Source organism: Myodes glareolus, chromosome 1, assembly GCF_982192425.1.
Source record: "Myodes glareolus chromosome 1, mMyoGla1.1, whole genome shotgun sequence".
Taxonomy (NCBI): domain Eukaryota; kingdom Metazoa; phylum Chordata; class Mammalia; order Rodentia; family Cricetidae; genus Myodes; species Myodes glareolus.
Window position 1 is genome coordinate 16,832,145 of NC_142026.1, and position 13,093 is coordinate 16,845,237.

Genomic DNA, 13,093 nt, shown 5'->3' on the forward strand with positions numbered 1-13,093 from the left:
GCCTATTTGTGTGTGTATGTGTTGTTGTTGTTGTTGTTGTTGTTGTTGCATATGAGTGTACTGTTTGCAGTTATGTCTGTGTACTACTTTCAGGTCTAGAGTCTGGAGAGGCTGGAAGAGTGTGTTGGGTCTCCTGGGGCTGGAGTTACAGACTCCAGTTACAGAATGAGCCGTGGGTGCTGGGAATCCAACTCTGATCCTCCGGAAGAGCAGCCAGTGCTCTTGACTATTGAGTCATCTCTCCAGTTATGTTTTGTGGCTCTCAGTTTTATTTGTTTGGTTGGTTTTTTGTTTTTGAGACAGAGTTTCTTTGTGTTGCCTTGACTGTCCTAGAACTCACCCTGTAGATCAGGCTGGCCTCAGACTCACAGAGATCTATGTGCTTCTGCCTCCCAAGTGCTGGGATTAAAGGTGTGCACCACCACCGCCCAGTTTTGTTTTGTTTTTTTTCTTTTTGAGGCAGGGTCTTTATATGTAGACTGGCTAGCCTCGAATCACAGTTAGTCTGTGAATTCACAATCCTCCTTCCTCCTACTTCAGACTTCCTAGTGCTGGGATTACAGAGGTGTTCTTCCACACCTGGATACCTTAGGCTGTTGCTGTTTGGGACATGCATTTGTTGTTTGCTTTTGAGACAGGGTCTTACTCACTATGTAGCCCAGACTGGCCTTGAACTCATGAACCTTGTGCCTCAGCCTTCCCATTGCTGAACTTACAAGCATGCACTATCTCACATGGCTGTGCTGTACATTACTAATGGACTTCTTTTGGAGAGTCACAGAGGCAACCTTTAACCTTGGCAGTGCCTCTGAGCTGCTCCAAGAGGAAAGATCGTGTGGCTGAAGGCCCGGATGTGTGAGTGCCTCAGAGACAGCTCTCTGGCAGCTTCCTGATATGGATTGTTGTGTATGGAAGGCAGAATCTTTCACACGACTGTCCTGCAGGGACCAAACCCACTGGTGAGAACAAGAGAGTTCCAGTCTCCTGACTGCTACAGTGCTCAGCAGCAGTAAACTGCCATTCAGCCATTCTTTGCTTCTGTCATTCATTCATCCATCACATGCTTGACTTACGCCTTCTCTGGGCCAGCACTGTACATACCACCAACCCGTGGGGCTGATGGGGCTTCCATTCCAGTGGGCATGATAGTGGGAATCACAAGACAATGTCCAGTTGTGAAAACTGTCTTGAAGGTGAAGGAAATGGGCGAGTAATTATCTTGGTTACTTTTCTATTGCTGTGAGGAGACACCATGACCAGAGCAACTTAACAAAAGAAAGAGTTTATCTTAAAATTTCAGCGAATTAGTCCATGACCGTCATGGTTGGAGAGCACGGCAGTAGGCAGACAGGCGTGGGCTTGGAGTGACAGCTGAGAGCTTACATGTGGATGTAACTGCGGATGGGGTGGGCTTTTGAATCCTCAAAGCCCACCCCCAGTGACACGCCTCCTCCAACAAGGCCACACCTCCTAATCCTTCCCAAACAGTACCACCAATTGGGGGTCAAACATTCAAACGTATGAGCCTATGGGGCCATTCTCATGAGAACCACCACAATAATGTAAGTGGTATGACAGGGTTGGGGGCCCAGCAGAGGCCTCTGAGAGGACTCTTCTTCTGTGTGTACCTTACACCTTAGTAAGTTTACATTTGCAGATGCCCTCTCTCAGGCTCTGTGTTATAGCCATCTTGGGGCACACAAGTCTTTGTGGTAAGCTTATCCTAGGCATTACAAGACTTTACAAGGACCTGGAGCCTCTACTTCTAGATGCTATAGCACCCTCTCCACGTAGGTGCAGCCGGGAGCCCTGGTAGACAGGGTGTAGCCATCCCTAAGATGCAGCTTGCTGCTCAGCTTCCAAATGGAAGGAGCGTGTGCAGAGGACCTGCCATGGTTTCTCTTCTAGTCGCTGTGATAAAAACGCTCCAAGAAAAGCAACTCAAGGGAGAAAGGTTTGTTTTGGTTTTGCAACAAGGTCTCAACTGTGTAGCTCTGGCTTGGCCTGGACCTCAGTATGGAGCCCATGCTGGCCTCGAACTCAGAGATCTGACTGTCTCTACCTTCTGAGGACTGGGATCAAAACAGTGTATGGCCATGCCAAGTCTAAAAGGGAGGGTGTCATGTTACCTCCCAGTTAAGATGTGCAGTCCGTCCTGGCGAGGAAGTTAAGATAGCAGAGGTCTGCAAGCAACTGGTCACATGCGTCCCTCATTAGGAAGCAGAAGGTGGTGGAGGCCTGTTCTCCCTTTTCTACAGTCAGGATTGCGGCCCAGGGAAGGGTGCCATCCACATGTAGTCCAGAGAGGGCAGGTCATCTCACCTCTATTACCCTAATGAAAGCGATCCCCCACAGGTCAGAGGCCCACCTCCCAGGTGAGTCTAGAACTCATCAAATCGACAATAGAGATTAACTTGACAGGGCCTGCGGTGGCAATGACCTTGGTACACTTCAGGGGCAAGTAGCTGGCACAAAGTGATGAGGGAAGGATGCCATTTGAGGAGGCTGAAGACAAGCTCAGCTATCCAGCAGCTAGGCCCTGTGGGCTGTGATGGGACCTTGACATTTCAAAGAACATTTAGTAAGTATTTAATATGTACATGGCACCACGCCAGACACTGGCAAGCTACAGATGAATACATTAAATTATGGTTTCCACCCTGAGGCTACATTCTGATATCGTCAGCAAACAGAAAGGTATGGCATTGGTATCTTACTAAAGGGTTCTTGTCTACACACGTGTGTGCTTGTTCGGGAAAGCACAAGAGGTCTGAATCTATGGACCAGAGAAGGAATGGTTCCCCCGGCAGAAAATATAGTGCATGCAAAAGTGTGGGGGAACGAAGGAGTGTGGTGAATTCTAGTGGCTGAGTGGTTCGCTGCTGCAGGGAATGCAGGAGAGGGCAGAATGCAGGAGAGGGCGGAATGTAGGAGAGGTGGAATGCAGGAGAGGGCGAGCAGCATCTAGCTTGCTAGACAGCAGATTCTCATGGACAGGAGCGAGAACTGCCGCAGGTTTGGAGCCATCATGTCTTCCTAAATAGTCCAGAGTGGGAAAGGATGGCTCCCTGAGCCTGCGTGAGTTCTGACCAACGCTCCCGCTCCCCTTTGCTCCCTACCCCCAGCCTTGCTGTGACTCCAAGGATTCCATAAACAGTGTCTTGAGTTTATTAGCTATGCATTTGTTAACGAGGGTATGGGAGGGGTGCAAGATTTAAGATTCTGGAGGTTTAAGATTCCATTGTTTGTGTTTTCGTGCCTGAGCCTGCATTTCCTGTTTTAGCTTACAGGGACTGTGCTTTATTTTCTCCATATAATACTGTCCACAGCACCTTCCCCACAGCAGGGTATGTTCACAATGACCCACAATCCGTCAGTTTTGCATGTGCAGACACAGAGACACGAACTCTCTGGCACTGGACATGCCTTCTGTGAATTTGCTTATTGGTCTTCATCTCTCCCCAGCCCTTGGCAGCTTCAACCCTTCCTGTGCCAGGGCACCAAGAAGTAGAACTGCAGGCGAGAGACAGGGAGGGTGTGTCTACAAATCGTGTCTCTCAAGATGGTCCCACAGAAAAGAAACTCCGAATGTCTGGGGCTTCCAGATTAAAGCAAGGATTGGGTGAATTACAAGGCAGTTTGGGAACAGTTTACCACCCCCCCCATCGGCTTTTTGGTGGGGAGCAGGTAAAGGAGGTCGAGGTACCATTGTACACAGGACCCTTCAGTTGCACAGTGGGCACTGACTGGCTGCCAGATCACAGAGGGCGATGGAAAATGTGGTGTGAGGTCTGGTTATCTGGGGCTCTCGGGCTGAGCACAGGAAGCAGGGAGCAAAACAAGAGTGTTGCCTCACCTGCTTCCCTCCGCTCCTCTCCCAGTGGGAGCGATGGGGAGCTTGAATTTGCAGCATTTCCTTCCCTTCCGGCAGAGAGCTAGGCAAGACCGCATCCAGAAGGCCCAGCCCTGGCTCCTTTGAGCGTCAGCTTGTACATTGCAGCAGGCTCGCTCTCACGCCCACCTCCACCCCATTGAGCAGAGCAGCTTCTAGAACTCATTAGGAAGGCAGCAGCAACAGGGTGAGGAGATGTGGAAATCAGACGGGGCATGGACCTGAAGGTGTCTAGCTGCTAGACCTGGCTCTGCCACCCATGGCTGCATAACCTTGATGAAGTCTCTGTGGACCGTGGCCTCTTTTCATCTCGGAGACATGGGTGAAATGCCACATGCCCTCCCTATCTAAGTTTGGCCTCCATGCCCCCTATCATTTATGTCCCCATTTGCTTCCTTGTAAGCACCAGTTTCTCATCACATCTATCTATATGTTTATGATTACATACGCACCATGCAATTGTATCTGTTCTCCAATTTAGTCTCATCGCTGTATTCCAGAGTTTAGACTCCAGGAATGCTCCCACCCTCCCTGTTGGGGATTAAACCCAGAGGCTGGCACATGCTACACCACCAAACTACTGCCCTGGCCTGGATATTGTGTATTTGTGTGGGCTCAAGCACCATGGCACTCCTGGGAAGGTTAGCAGGCAGCTGGTGGGAGTGGTTCTCTCCTTCCACCGAGGAGCGGGTCCAAGGGTTCAAACCAAACTCAGGTCGTCAGGTTCGGCAGCGTATCTTTATCCGCTGAGCCCTCTTTGGCCTTTATGTCTTTTGACTACCTCAAAACCTGGCACAATGCCTTTAAGTTAGTGAATGAATAAATGAACGGCAGAAGATGCAATGAACTCCCGCGATCCTTCCAGTTGATAAAGTTTAAGAGTTTAAGGTTCCACGCCAGGAGGACCACACCAAGGCCTCTCCCAGAGTCCCCTGCAAGGGAAGAGGGCGGGATTGGCTTCTGTCCTCCCGCAGGACTCTTGGCCTCAGTGGACCCTAATTAGCACAGGGTTAAGGCGACTCTAGCTCCGCCTCCGAACTGGCCAGTAAAGGGAGGATCGCCCATTCTGTCTTAATCTAGGGATTCAAAGCGCGTGCCAGGCCACAGCTGGCGAGGGGGCGGGTCAGAATGCGAAGTAATGGGAGGAGCCAAGTGCCCTGCGGCCCCCAGCGCGCAGGTGCCGGGAGCCCCGCCCTTCTGCGCGTGGAGCCGGGGCGGGGCAGTCGCCTAGCAACGCTCAGCCCCGCCCCCGGCCCCGGCCCCCAGCATGGCTTGGCAGAGTTGGCCCGCGCCCTGGCTGTGGGTCTCCGGCTGTGGGCTGCTGTTCTTCGCCTTCGCGCTGCTCCTGAGTCCCCGCGGCTGCCAAGCGCGGCGGGGCTTCCGCGGCCTGCTAATGACGCGCAGCCAGCGGCTGCTCTTCCGAATCGGGTTAGTGCCCCGGCTCTGATCCGTGCAAGCTCCGGAATGCGGGTGGGCACGCTGGGAGAGGGGACGCGAAAGGGATACGGGGGTTCTAGGATGGCTTGGACTAGGGGGTCCTAAACCGGAGCAGAAGGATAGAGAAACGGGCTGGAGAAGCTCCTGAGTTCGTGCTGAGTGAGGAAAGGAAAGAGTTGGAAGACAGAAGAATTGGGATGGGCGGGCTGGGAAAAGCGGCGCAGATAAGAGTAGGCAGGGTAGGGGAACCAGAGGCCTCGGGGAGACTAGAGCCAAGTTAGACGCGGGAATTCAAGGAGCCGGGAAAGAGGGGAGTGCAGAAGAGCGTGCACCTGACTGCGGGGCAGAGGTCAGCAAATCGGACTCCCTGGCAGGTCAAGGGTAAAAGCATGCCTCGGACTGTCCAACTTTTCTCAGTGTGCCACTGTCCTTCTGCCTATAATCCGGCTCTCCCCAACTCTAGGCAGACTGTTGTCTGGCAGGGTTCAGGGTCTGTAGGTCAACCTGGCTTTTTCCCTTTACCCCCTTTTACTGGCTTCCAGAGCCCCCCGGCTGTGAAATTTGACCCAACAGCCAGCCACCAGCCTCTAGCAACTTTCCCCAGCCAACTCTCCTCCTTCTCTTTGCCACTTCCTTTAAGGGACCATGACAAAAGTGATAATAATCACGGTTTCTCAGCAGTCAGCAGCAGGGAAGAAACCCGAAGACAAGCTTCCTGTCTATCGGCAGGACCTCAAACCACAGTTTAGGGACAGTAATGTCTGGATGGGAATAGAGGTCTGTGCTCAGATATCTGGGAGGGCCTAAACCTAAGAAGACACTCTTCCTCTCTCCTCAGACTACCACCCCAAACTACAGACCTAGAGCTCCATTCACAGTCTCTAGAGTAGAGATATAAAAACCCCCGTGGGCTGTAGAGCAGATTCTAGATAGTGCTCTGACTAATTTGCCATTACTTTGTTAAAAGCATTAAAGTAATGAGGTGGCAGGGGTTTTGCTTGTTTAGCTGGTTAGCTTGGTAGGACAGCCTCCCTAGTATTCCAGACTGGTCTTGAACTTCTGATCCTCTAGCCACATTACAGGTGCTATCCTTATAGGTGTGTACAGGCCAAGGTTTGTGACTGTCTGACTGTATTTTGTATCTAGATTCTGGGGGGTGGGGAGGTGAGGTTTTATTTTGTTTGGTCAGTTTGTCATTTGGTTGGTGCTGCAGATTGAACCTCAGGAATGCTAAACTTACTCTACCACTGATCTCTATATTTCTAGTCACTAGATTTGGGGGCTGTGTACACACTTGTGTACGTGTGTGCGTATATGTGCGTGTGTGTGCATGCATTTGCTTTGGTTTGGTTTCTTAGTTTTCTTCACAACATTCCTAGGAATTCTGTAGCTCTATTAGGAGAAAGGATTTTAAATCTACTTTTAGCATCCAAAATTGGTAAGCCCGAAGTCATACAAATGACCTGAGAAAATGGATAAATGGGAGAGGTTCCATGAGGAACTAGAATCAGAATTCTTAACATCAGAATGCCAATAATCACAACTATGAGAGTTTGGATATTTCTTTCTTTTTCTTTTCTTTTTTTTCTTTTTCTTTTTCTTTTCTTTTTCTTTTTTTTCTTTTTTTTTTTTTTTTTTTTTTTTTTTTGAGATAAGGTTCTCTGAGTAACAAACAGCCCTAGCTGTCCTGGAACTAGCTCTATAGACCAGGCTTGCCTTGAACTCACAGAGATCCATCTGCCTATGCCTCCCGAGGGCTGGGATTAAAGGTGTGCGCCAGCACCACCTTGCTAAATTTGAGTATTTCTAAACTTGGGATTTGGGAGTTTTTCAAATCCCTTAATTTTTTTTTTCCTTTGGGGAGCTTCTTCATAATTCTTTTTTTGGGGAGGGGGAGTTTTAGGGGTTAAGCTAGGATCTTGCTATGTCCCAGGCTTCAGACTTTGCAGCCATCCTGCCTCAGCCCCATGCTCAATTACAATTACCTCACCACACTAGAATTAAGTGGTTCTGGCTGTAGTGATGGCTCAGCTGTTTAAAGCCCTGACTCCTCTTGCAGAGAACCCAGGCTCAGTTCCCAGAACCCACATGATGGCTCACAACTTCCCATAACTACAATTCCAGAGGCTCCAACACCCACTTCTGACCTCTTCTGAGGGTCACAAACATAGTACCAGACACAAACATAGTACACAGGTACACATGCAGGCAAAACACCCATACACACACACACACACACACACACACACACACAAAATCTTCAAAAAAAATTTTAAAGCCAGGTGGTGGTGGCACACACCTTTAATCCCAGCACTCCAGAGGCAGAGGCAGGCAGATCTCTGTGATTTCAAGGCCAGCCTGGTTTACAAGGTGAGTTCCAGGACAGGCTCCAAAGCTTCAGAGAAACCCTGTCTTGAAAAATAAACAAAAAATTTTTTTTTAAGAATTCAGTAGTTCTATGAGTTTTCCCTTTGTCTGGATTTCCAGATTGCAGTGGATTCAGTTTTCCAGTTTTGCAGAGCAGAAGGGTGTGCCTGGGATAGGATTTCCAGACCCTGCTGCCCTGTGGTCTGGGAAACAATCAGCCCAGTCCCTTGGGGGGAGACACTGCTAACCTTCAGAGTGGGGCAGGAAACATGTGGCAAGTGTGTAGGTGTTGTTTCGAGGTGCCTCCAGGCCTGCAGGAAGGATGGACATGGAGGAGGAGTCCATAGGCACTCCCTAAACTGGAGGTTGGTGAGGACCACTAATCTCATAGCATTTCGTTGGGGCTGGAAAGCAGACAATGGCAGTCCTAAGCAATGGCTCTCAGTAGTCGTGATAACTTTAGCAAAGGCCTTCCTCAGTAGCCACCGTTATCTGGGAATGAGAATAACTAGGCTCAACGGAGGATAGGGCCGCCAGACGTGGGCTGACATTGGGCACGTGCACTGGGGACTACGGGAAACAGGGTGGAGAGGCGCTAAGCATATAGCGTGTAGTCGAAGGGGTGGCTGCACAGGTCAGCGTTTGTATCCTGGCTCTGCTGCATGTTGACCATGTGACACTGGACACATAACCTTTCCGAGCCTGGCCTGTTTGCACCTGCAGAATGGGGAATGGTGTAAATGTCTGCCTTCTGGGGCGCCTGTGAAGACTGGACGGGCCCACATATAAGTGATCAGGAAGTGGTAGCCATTGCTTGTGTGGTGCCCTGGGATGGGAAAGAGGGAGGACGCATGCCCTCCTCAGGTTCTCTCACAACTGTCTTCTAAGTTTACCCAACCACTGCCAGGAAATGCTGCGTCTCTCTCTCTCTCTCTCTCTCTCTCTCTCTCTCTCTCTCTCTCTCTCTCTCTCATCCCATAACACCGAGCTGCCCCAGGTCAGGACTGGGTGGTCACACTGGGGAAAAGCATGTGGCCAGTGTTCTCCATGGCTGACCTTCGGGGTGAGGCGGTAGAGTGGCTGTGTCTGTAACTCCAGCAGCAGGGGATATGACACTTTCTTCTGGCCTCCTTGAGTAACTATGCGCTTAAACACACACACACACACATAAATTTAAATTTTTTTTTCAAAAGTACCTTTTAAGAAAAGAGAAAGATGGGGGGGGCTGGAGAGATGGCTCAGTGGTTAAGAGCACTGGCTGTTCTTCCAGAGGACCTGGGTTCAATTCCCAGCACCCACATGACAGCTCACATCAGTCTGTAACTCTAGTTCTAGGGTATCTGGCACCCTCATGCAGGCAAAACACCAAAGCACATAAAAAGTTTTAAAATTTACAGTGTAAGCCGGGCGGTGGTGGCGCACGCCTTTAATCCCAGCACTCAGGAGGCAGAGGCAGGCAGATCCCTGTGAGTTCGAGGCCAACCTGGTCTACAAGAGCTAGTTCCAGGACAGGCACCAAAAACTACGGAGAAACCCTGTCTCAAAAAATCAAAAAAAAAATATTTACAGTGTAAAAACAAGACAGAGAAAGACCTCCTAGGCTAAGTCTGCAGCTTAGCAGGGGTGCTTGTGTAGTATATGCAAGGCTTAGCACCCCACTGCCCAGAAGGTTGGGAGACAGACCATGTGAACAGAAGTGAGCCAGGTCAAACGGGCAGGGGTCAGGCACAGCAAGCTCCCAGGGGTGGTCAGGAGAATTAATACTCCCTCACGTGGGCACCCTGCATCAGCCTCAGTTTCCCTTTTGCCCCTTTGCCTCCTCGGTGGTAGTAGAGAGGGTTTGGCAGAGCTATTTGGAGAACCTGCCTGTTGAGGGGAGGCGGGTGGAACATGAGGCTGGGCTCTTGTGTCCTGCAGAGCCGAACTGACCTTCGCCGATGGATCTTAGCTGACCGAGCCCCTGTTCATGCTTATACACAAGAGACCATTCATTTTCTTTCTTTTTGGGTGTTTGATGACTGTGATTCACCTGAACTCCAGTCTTCTAGACAAGCAGCAAGCACTCTTAGCCACTGAGCCATCTTTCCAGCCCCCAGGAGATCTTTTCTTGACCCTTGTCCCAACCATGTGACCGAATCAACTGTGCCTTGGTGAACTTTACCATTTCTGAAAGAGGAAACCTCTTGTCTGGGCCAATAGGGTCCACCGACCCAATGTCAAGGGTGGTGAAAACCCCGACATGAGGATCCTTGAATAAAGAACCCCTTGTTTGTGGCCTAGATGAAGGTCAGGCACTGTGAGCTGTGCTGTGGGAGACATGGCTTGCAGTGTCCCTAAGTATTCTCAATTGAAGCTGCTGATTTAAATCAGAAACAGGGTCCACTGAGATAAGCCAGTGAGCAAGATTTCAAGTCTCATACCTGGAGTTTGTGACTCCTACAAGTCGTCCTCTGAGCTCCACACAGGAGCAGACCACGCACAACAAATGTAATAAGCAGAAGTTACATATAATCAGAAACATGTCGCTTTTCTTCTCAGACCCCTCTAGTGGTATCTCCTTTCCTCCCGCTCCCTTTGTCTCTCTCTCTTTCTCTCTGTGTCTCTGTCTCCCTGTCTCCCCCCCTCTCTCTCTCACACACATACACACACACACACGCACACGCACACATACACGCGCACACACACACACACACGCACACATACACACACACGCACGCACACACGCGCACACGAAGGTGGAGCTGGCTCTCTGTGTCTCTGTCTCCCTGTCTCCCCCCCACACACACACACACACGCGCGCACACACGAAGGTGGAGCTGGCTCTCTGTGCCCTGCCTACCCCTCAGCCACAGGAACTACTTTACTGTTTGTCGAACACTGCCAGCCAGTCCTTCCTCCCCACCATTCCCTCTGCCAGATCCTCTTGTTCCAGAGCCCTGCCCTGTGTTGTGACCGCCTCACCTGCACACAGCCCTGTCCCCATGCCTGCCTTCCACTCCCCTCACCCAGCTGTATCCCCAATAGTCTGTGACAGCACCCAGTGCGCTGTGTGTATTAACTTTTCTGTCTCCTGCTTTTCTCCTCCCACCTGAGTATGGCCACACAAGGCGCAAAACTTTGTTCCTACCGTACCTCAGCTTCCAGAGCAATGCCTGGCGTGCCGTCAACCCTTATCAAATGTTTTTGAATGGAGGGAGGGAGGGAAGAATGGGCGGTCAGCCTTGGCCCAGGTGCCATGTCCTCCTCCATGAAGTTGGCTTAACCTCCTTAGTCCAAATCACCTTTGTGTCTCCTGGACCTGGCCACCAATACCCGGCTTAGAACCTTCAGTGTGTTTTCCTCTTCTGGACTCAGGCTGCCACAGGTCTGGCTTCCCAGATGACTCCCATGGGCCTGCCTAGGGAACAAATTTCTGTCACAAGGGCCTGTGCTAAAAATGAATAAGAGAAGAGAGACCCAAAGGAAATGAGTGGCCTAGGCTCTGGCCTTCTGGCTAAGGTGCGGCTCACTGGAGGGGCTGCCAGTTCTAATGTTTCTAGCAGTCACACTTCCTCCCTCTGAGGGCTGCAGAGACTGAGAAGACGAGGGAAACACAGGCAGGAGACACTGACCTTGCATGCCCTGGCATCTCCTAGGCACAGGGCAAGTGACTTCCAGGCATGCCAGAGGCTGCAGGAAAGCCTCACTCGCCTAAGGGCCTGTTTGGCTGCCTCCTTAGCTTGTTTCTTCCCAAGAAAGCACACACTAGGAAATGACTGTTCCTAAGGGCCTTGAGCCAGGCCTGCTCAATAGAACCCTGTGACCTGTGACCCTCCTAGGTTGATCCCTCAGCCCTCAGACAGCCAGTCCAAGTTTGTTATTAGGTGTGTCCCATCACTGGTCATATGCAAGCCTGGACAAGCTGAGTCTCGGCCAAAAATACCCATGACCACCAGCCTCACCACCCAGGGCCTGTCTCACTGCCCTGAGCCTGCCTGTTGGGCTACAGTTATGTCTCAGGTCTCATTTTACTTAGGGAACCCACACTTATGGAGTACCTAAGCTGGGACCACCGTAGGTTCATCCTGCTCCCTTCTGCCCCATACTGGCCAGAGATGGGACTCTGGGCCCAGCTGAGGCAGTCACTTGACAGCCCTCCAGCTTCTTTCAGGGCTGCCCTGGGGAGGAGGGGAAGGGGAAGAAGAACCAGCATTGTGTGCTTTCTACTGTGCAGCAGAAGGGGGCTGGGGGAGGGGGAATGTCACCCTCACTGTCAGCTGTCCTCATGGCTTCTCATGGAGCTTAGGCCGGGCCTCGGATACCAGTGAAGCGGTGGCTCACTGAGGTGAGGAATGGTGCACTGTGAGCCCAAACTAGTGGCCTGGTACTCGTTCACTGTCCTAAGTTCAGGCAGGGCTCTGAGATGGCTTGTAGCTCCGCCCGGGCTGTTCCCACCTCAGCCCCATACTTTCTCCCACTGGGTCCCGGGGGACCAGTTAAGAGACTTTAGTTTCTTTCTCGTGTGGTTATGGGGGGTAGAAAGACTGTTCCGGGCTGTAGAAATGCTGAGTCAGACTTCAGGGCCGGGGGGGGGGGGGGTGGGGGGGGGTGGGGGGTGGGGGTGGGGGGTGGGGGGAGTGCGCTTTAGCGGGAGTGCGCATGCCCACGCATGTGCCAGGCCCCCGGTTCCGTCTCTAGCACTGAAGACTCTAGGAGGGGATAGAAGGAGTCCAAATCTTCCTTCCTGTTGTTGTTGTTGTGTTGTTTGTGGTAATTTGGTGGTTGCGTGGTAGTGGTTTTGAGACAGGGTCTCACTCTGGCCAGCTCGGAACTCATAGAAATCCATCTGCCTCTGGCTTCCGAGTGCTGGCAGTAAAGGCCACCACACCTGGATCAAGAGATCAAAATCTTAATGTGTCCTGGACACCCAGCTCTAGTAGGTTGTTCTGATGTACTGTGAGTGCTGTCCCAGATCCCGGCCTGCTGGCCCTGCCTGGGGACCCCACGCAGAGTGTGGCTTCAGTGCCACCCTTACTGATCACATGAATTTTTAGAAGAATTGAAGAAAAAGGAAAGCAGGCTGGGGAATAAGTCCCTGCTCCATGCGCCCAGCAATAGGAGAACAGAGGCAGTGTATCAGGTAATAACTGAAGAAATCAAGGCCCACAGGCTGGGCTCCACCGTCAAGCCTTTGCACGGAGCTGTGGCATCCCAGTCAGGTGGGTATGGGTTGGCCACAGGCCACAGCATCTACAGTGACCCCTCACATTTCCCCTCCAGTCTCTGCCCCTTTTCCTCAGTTCTCCTCTCTCTCTGGCTCCCAGGGCATCCATGAAACCAGTGACGGCCAACACCCCTGCACGAATCAAACGAGCCTTAATTTCACAAGGGCTTTCAAAAGTGCTTGGGCCAAGGGTC

The 13,093-nt window shown here is 51.4% G+C and overlaps 1 protein-coding gene across 2 annotated transcripts in view; it reads left to right on the forward strand.

Annotated features, from left to right (window-relative positions):
- Window positions 1-13,093, forward strand: part of Pnkd (PNKD metallo-beta-lactamase domain containing) — a 71,099-nt gene that overhangs the window by 41,031 nt on the left and 16,975 nt on the right. The window contains exon 1 of one of the 2 annotated variants that reach the window (XM_087904248.1): window positions 5,137-5,320. The exons of the other annotated variant lie outside the window; for it this stretch is intronic. Coding sequence (XP_087760374.1) covers window positions 5,160-5,320 — 161 coding nt within the window. The 5' untranslated portion in view covers window positions 5,137-5,159. Of the gene's footprint in view, window positions 1-5,136; window positions 5,321-13,093 lie in introns of those variants that run through there. 2 annotated transcript variants of the gene reach the window in all.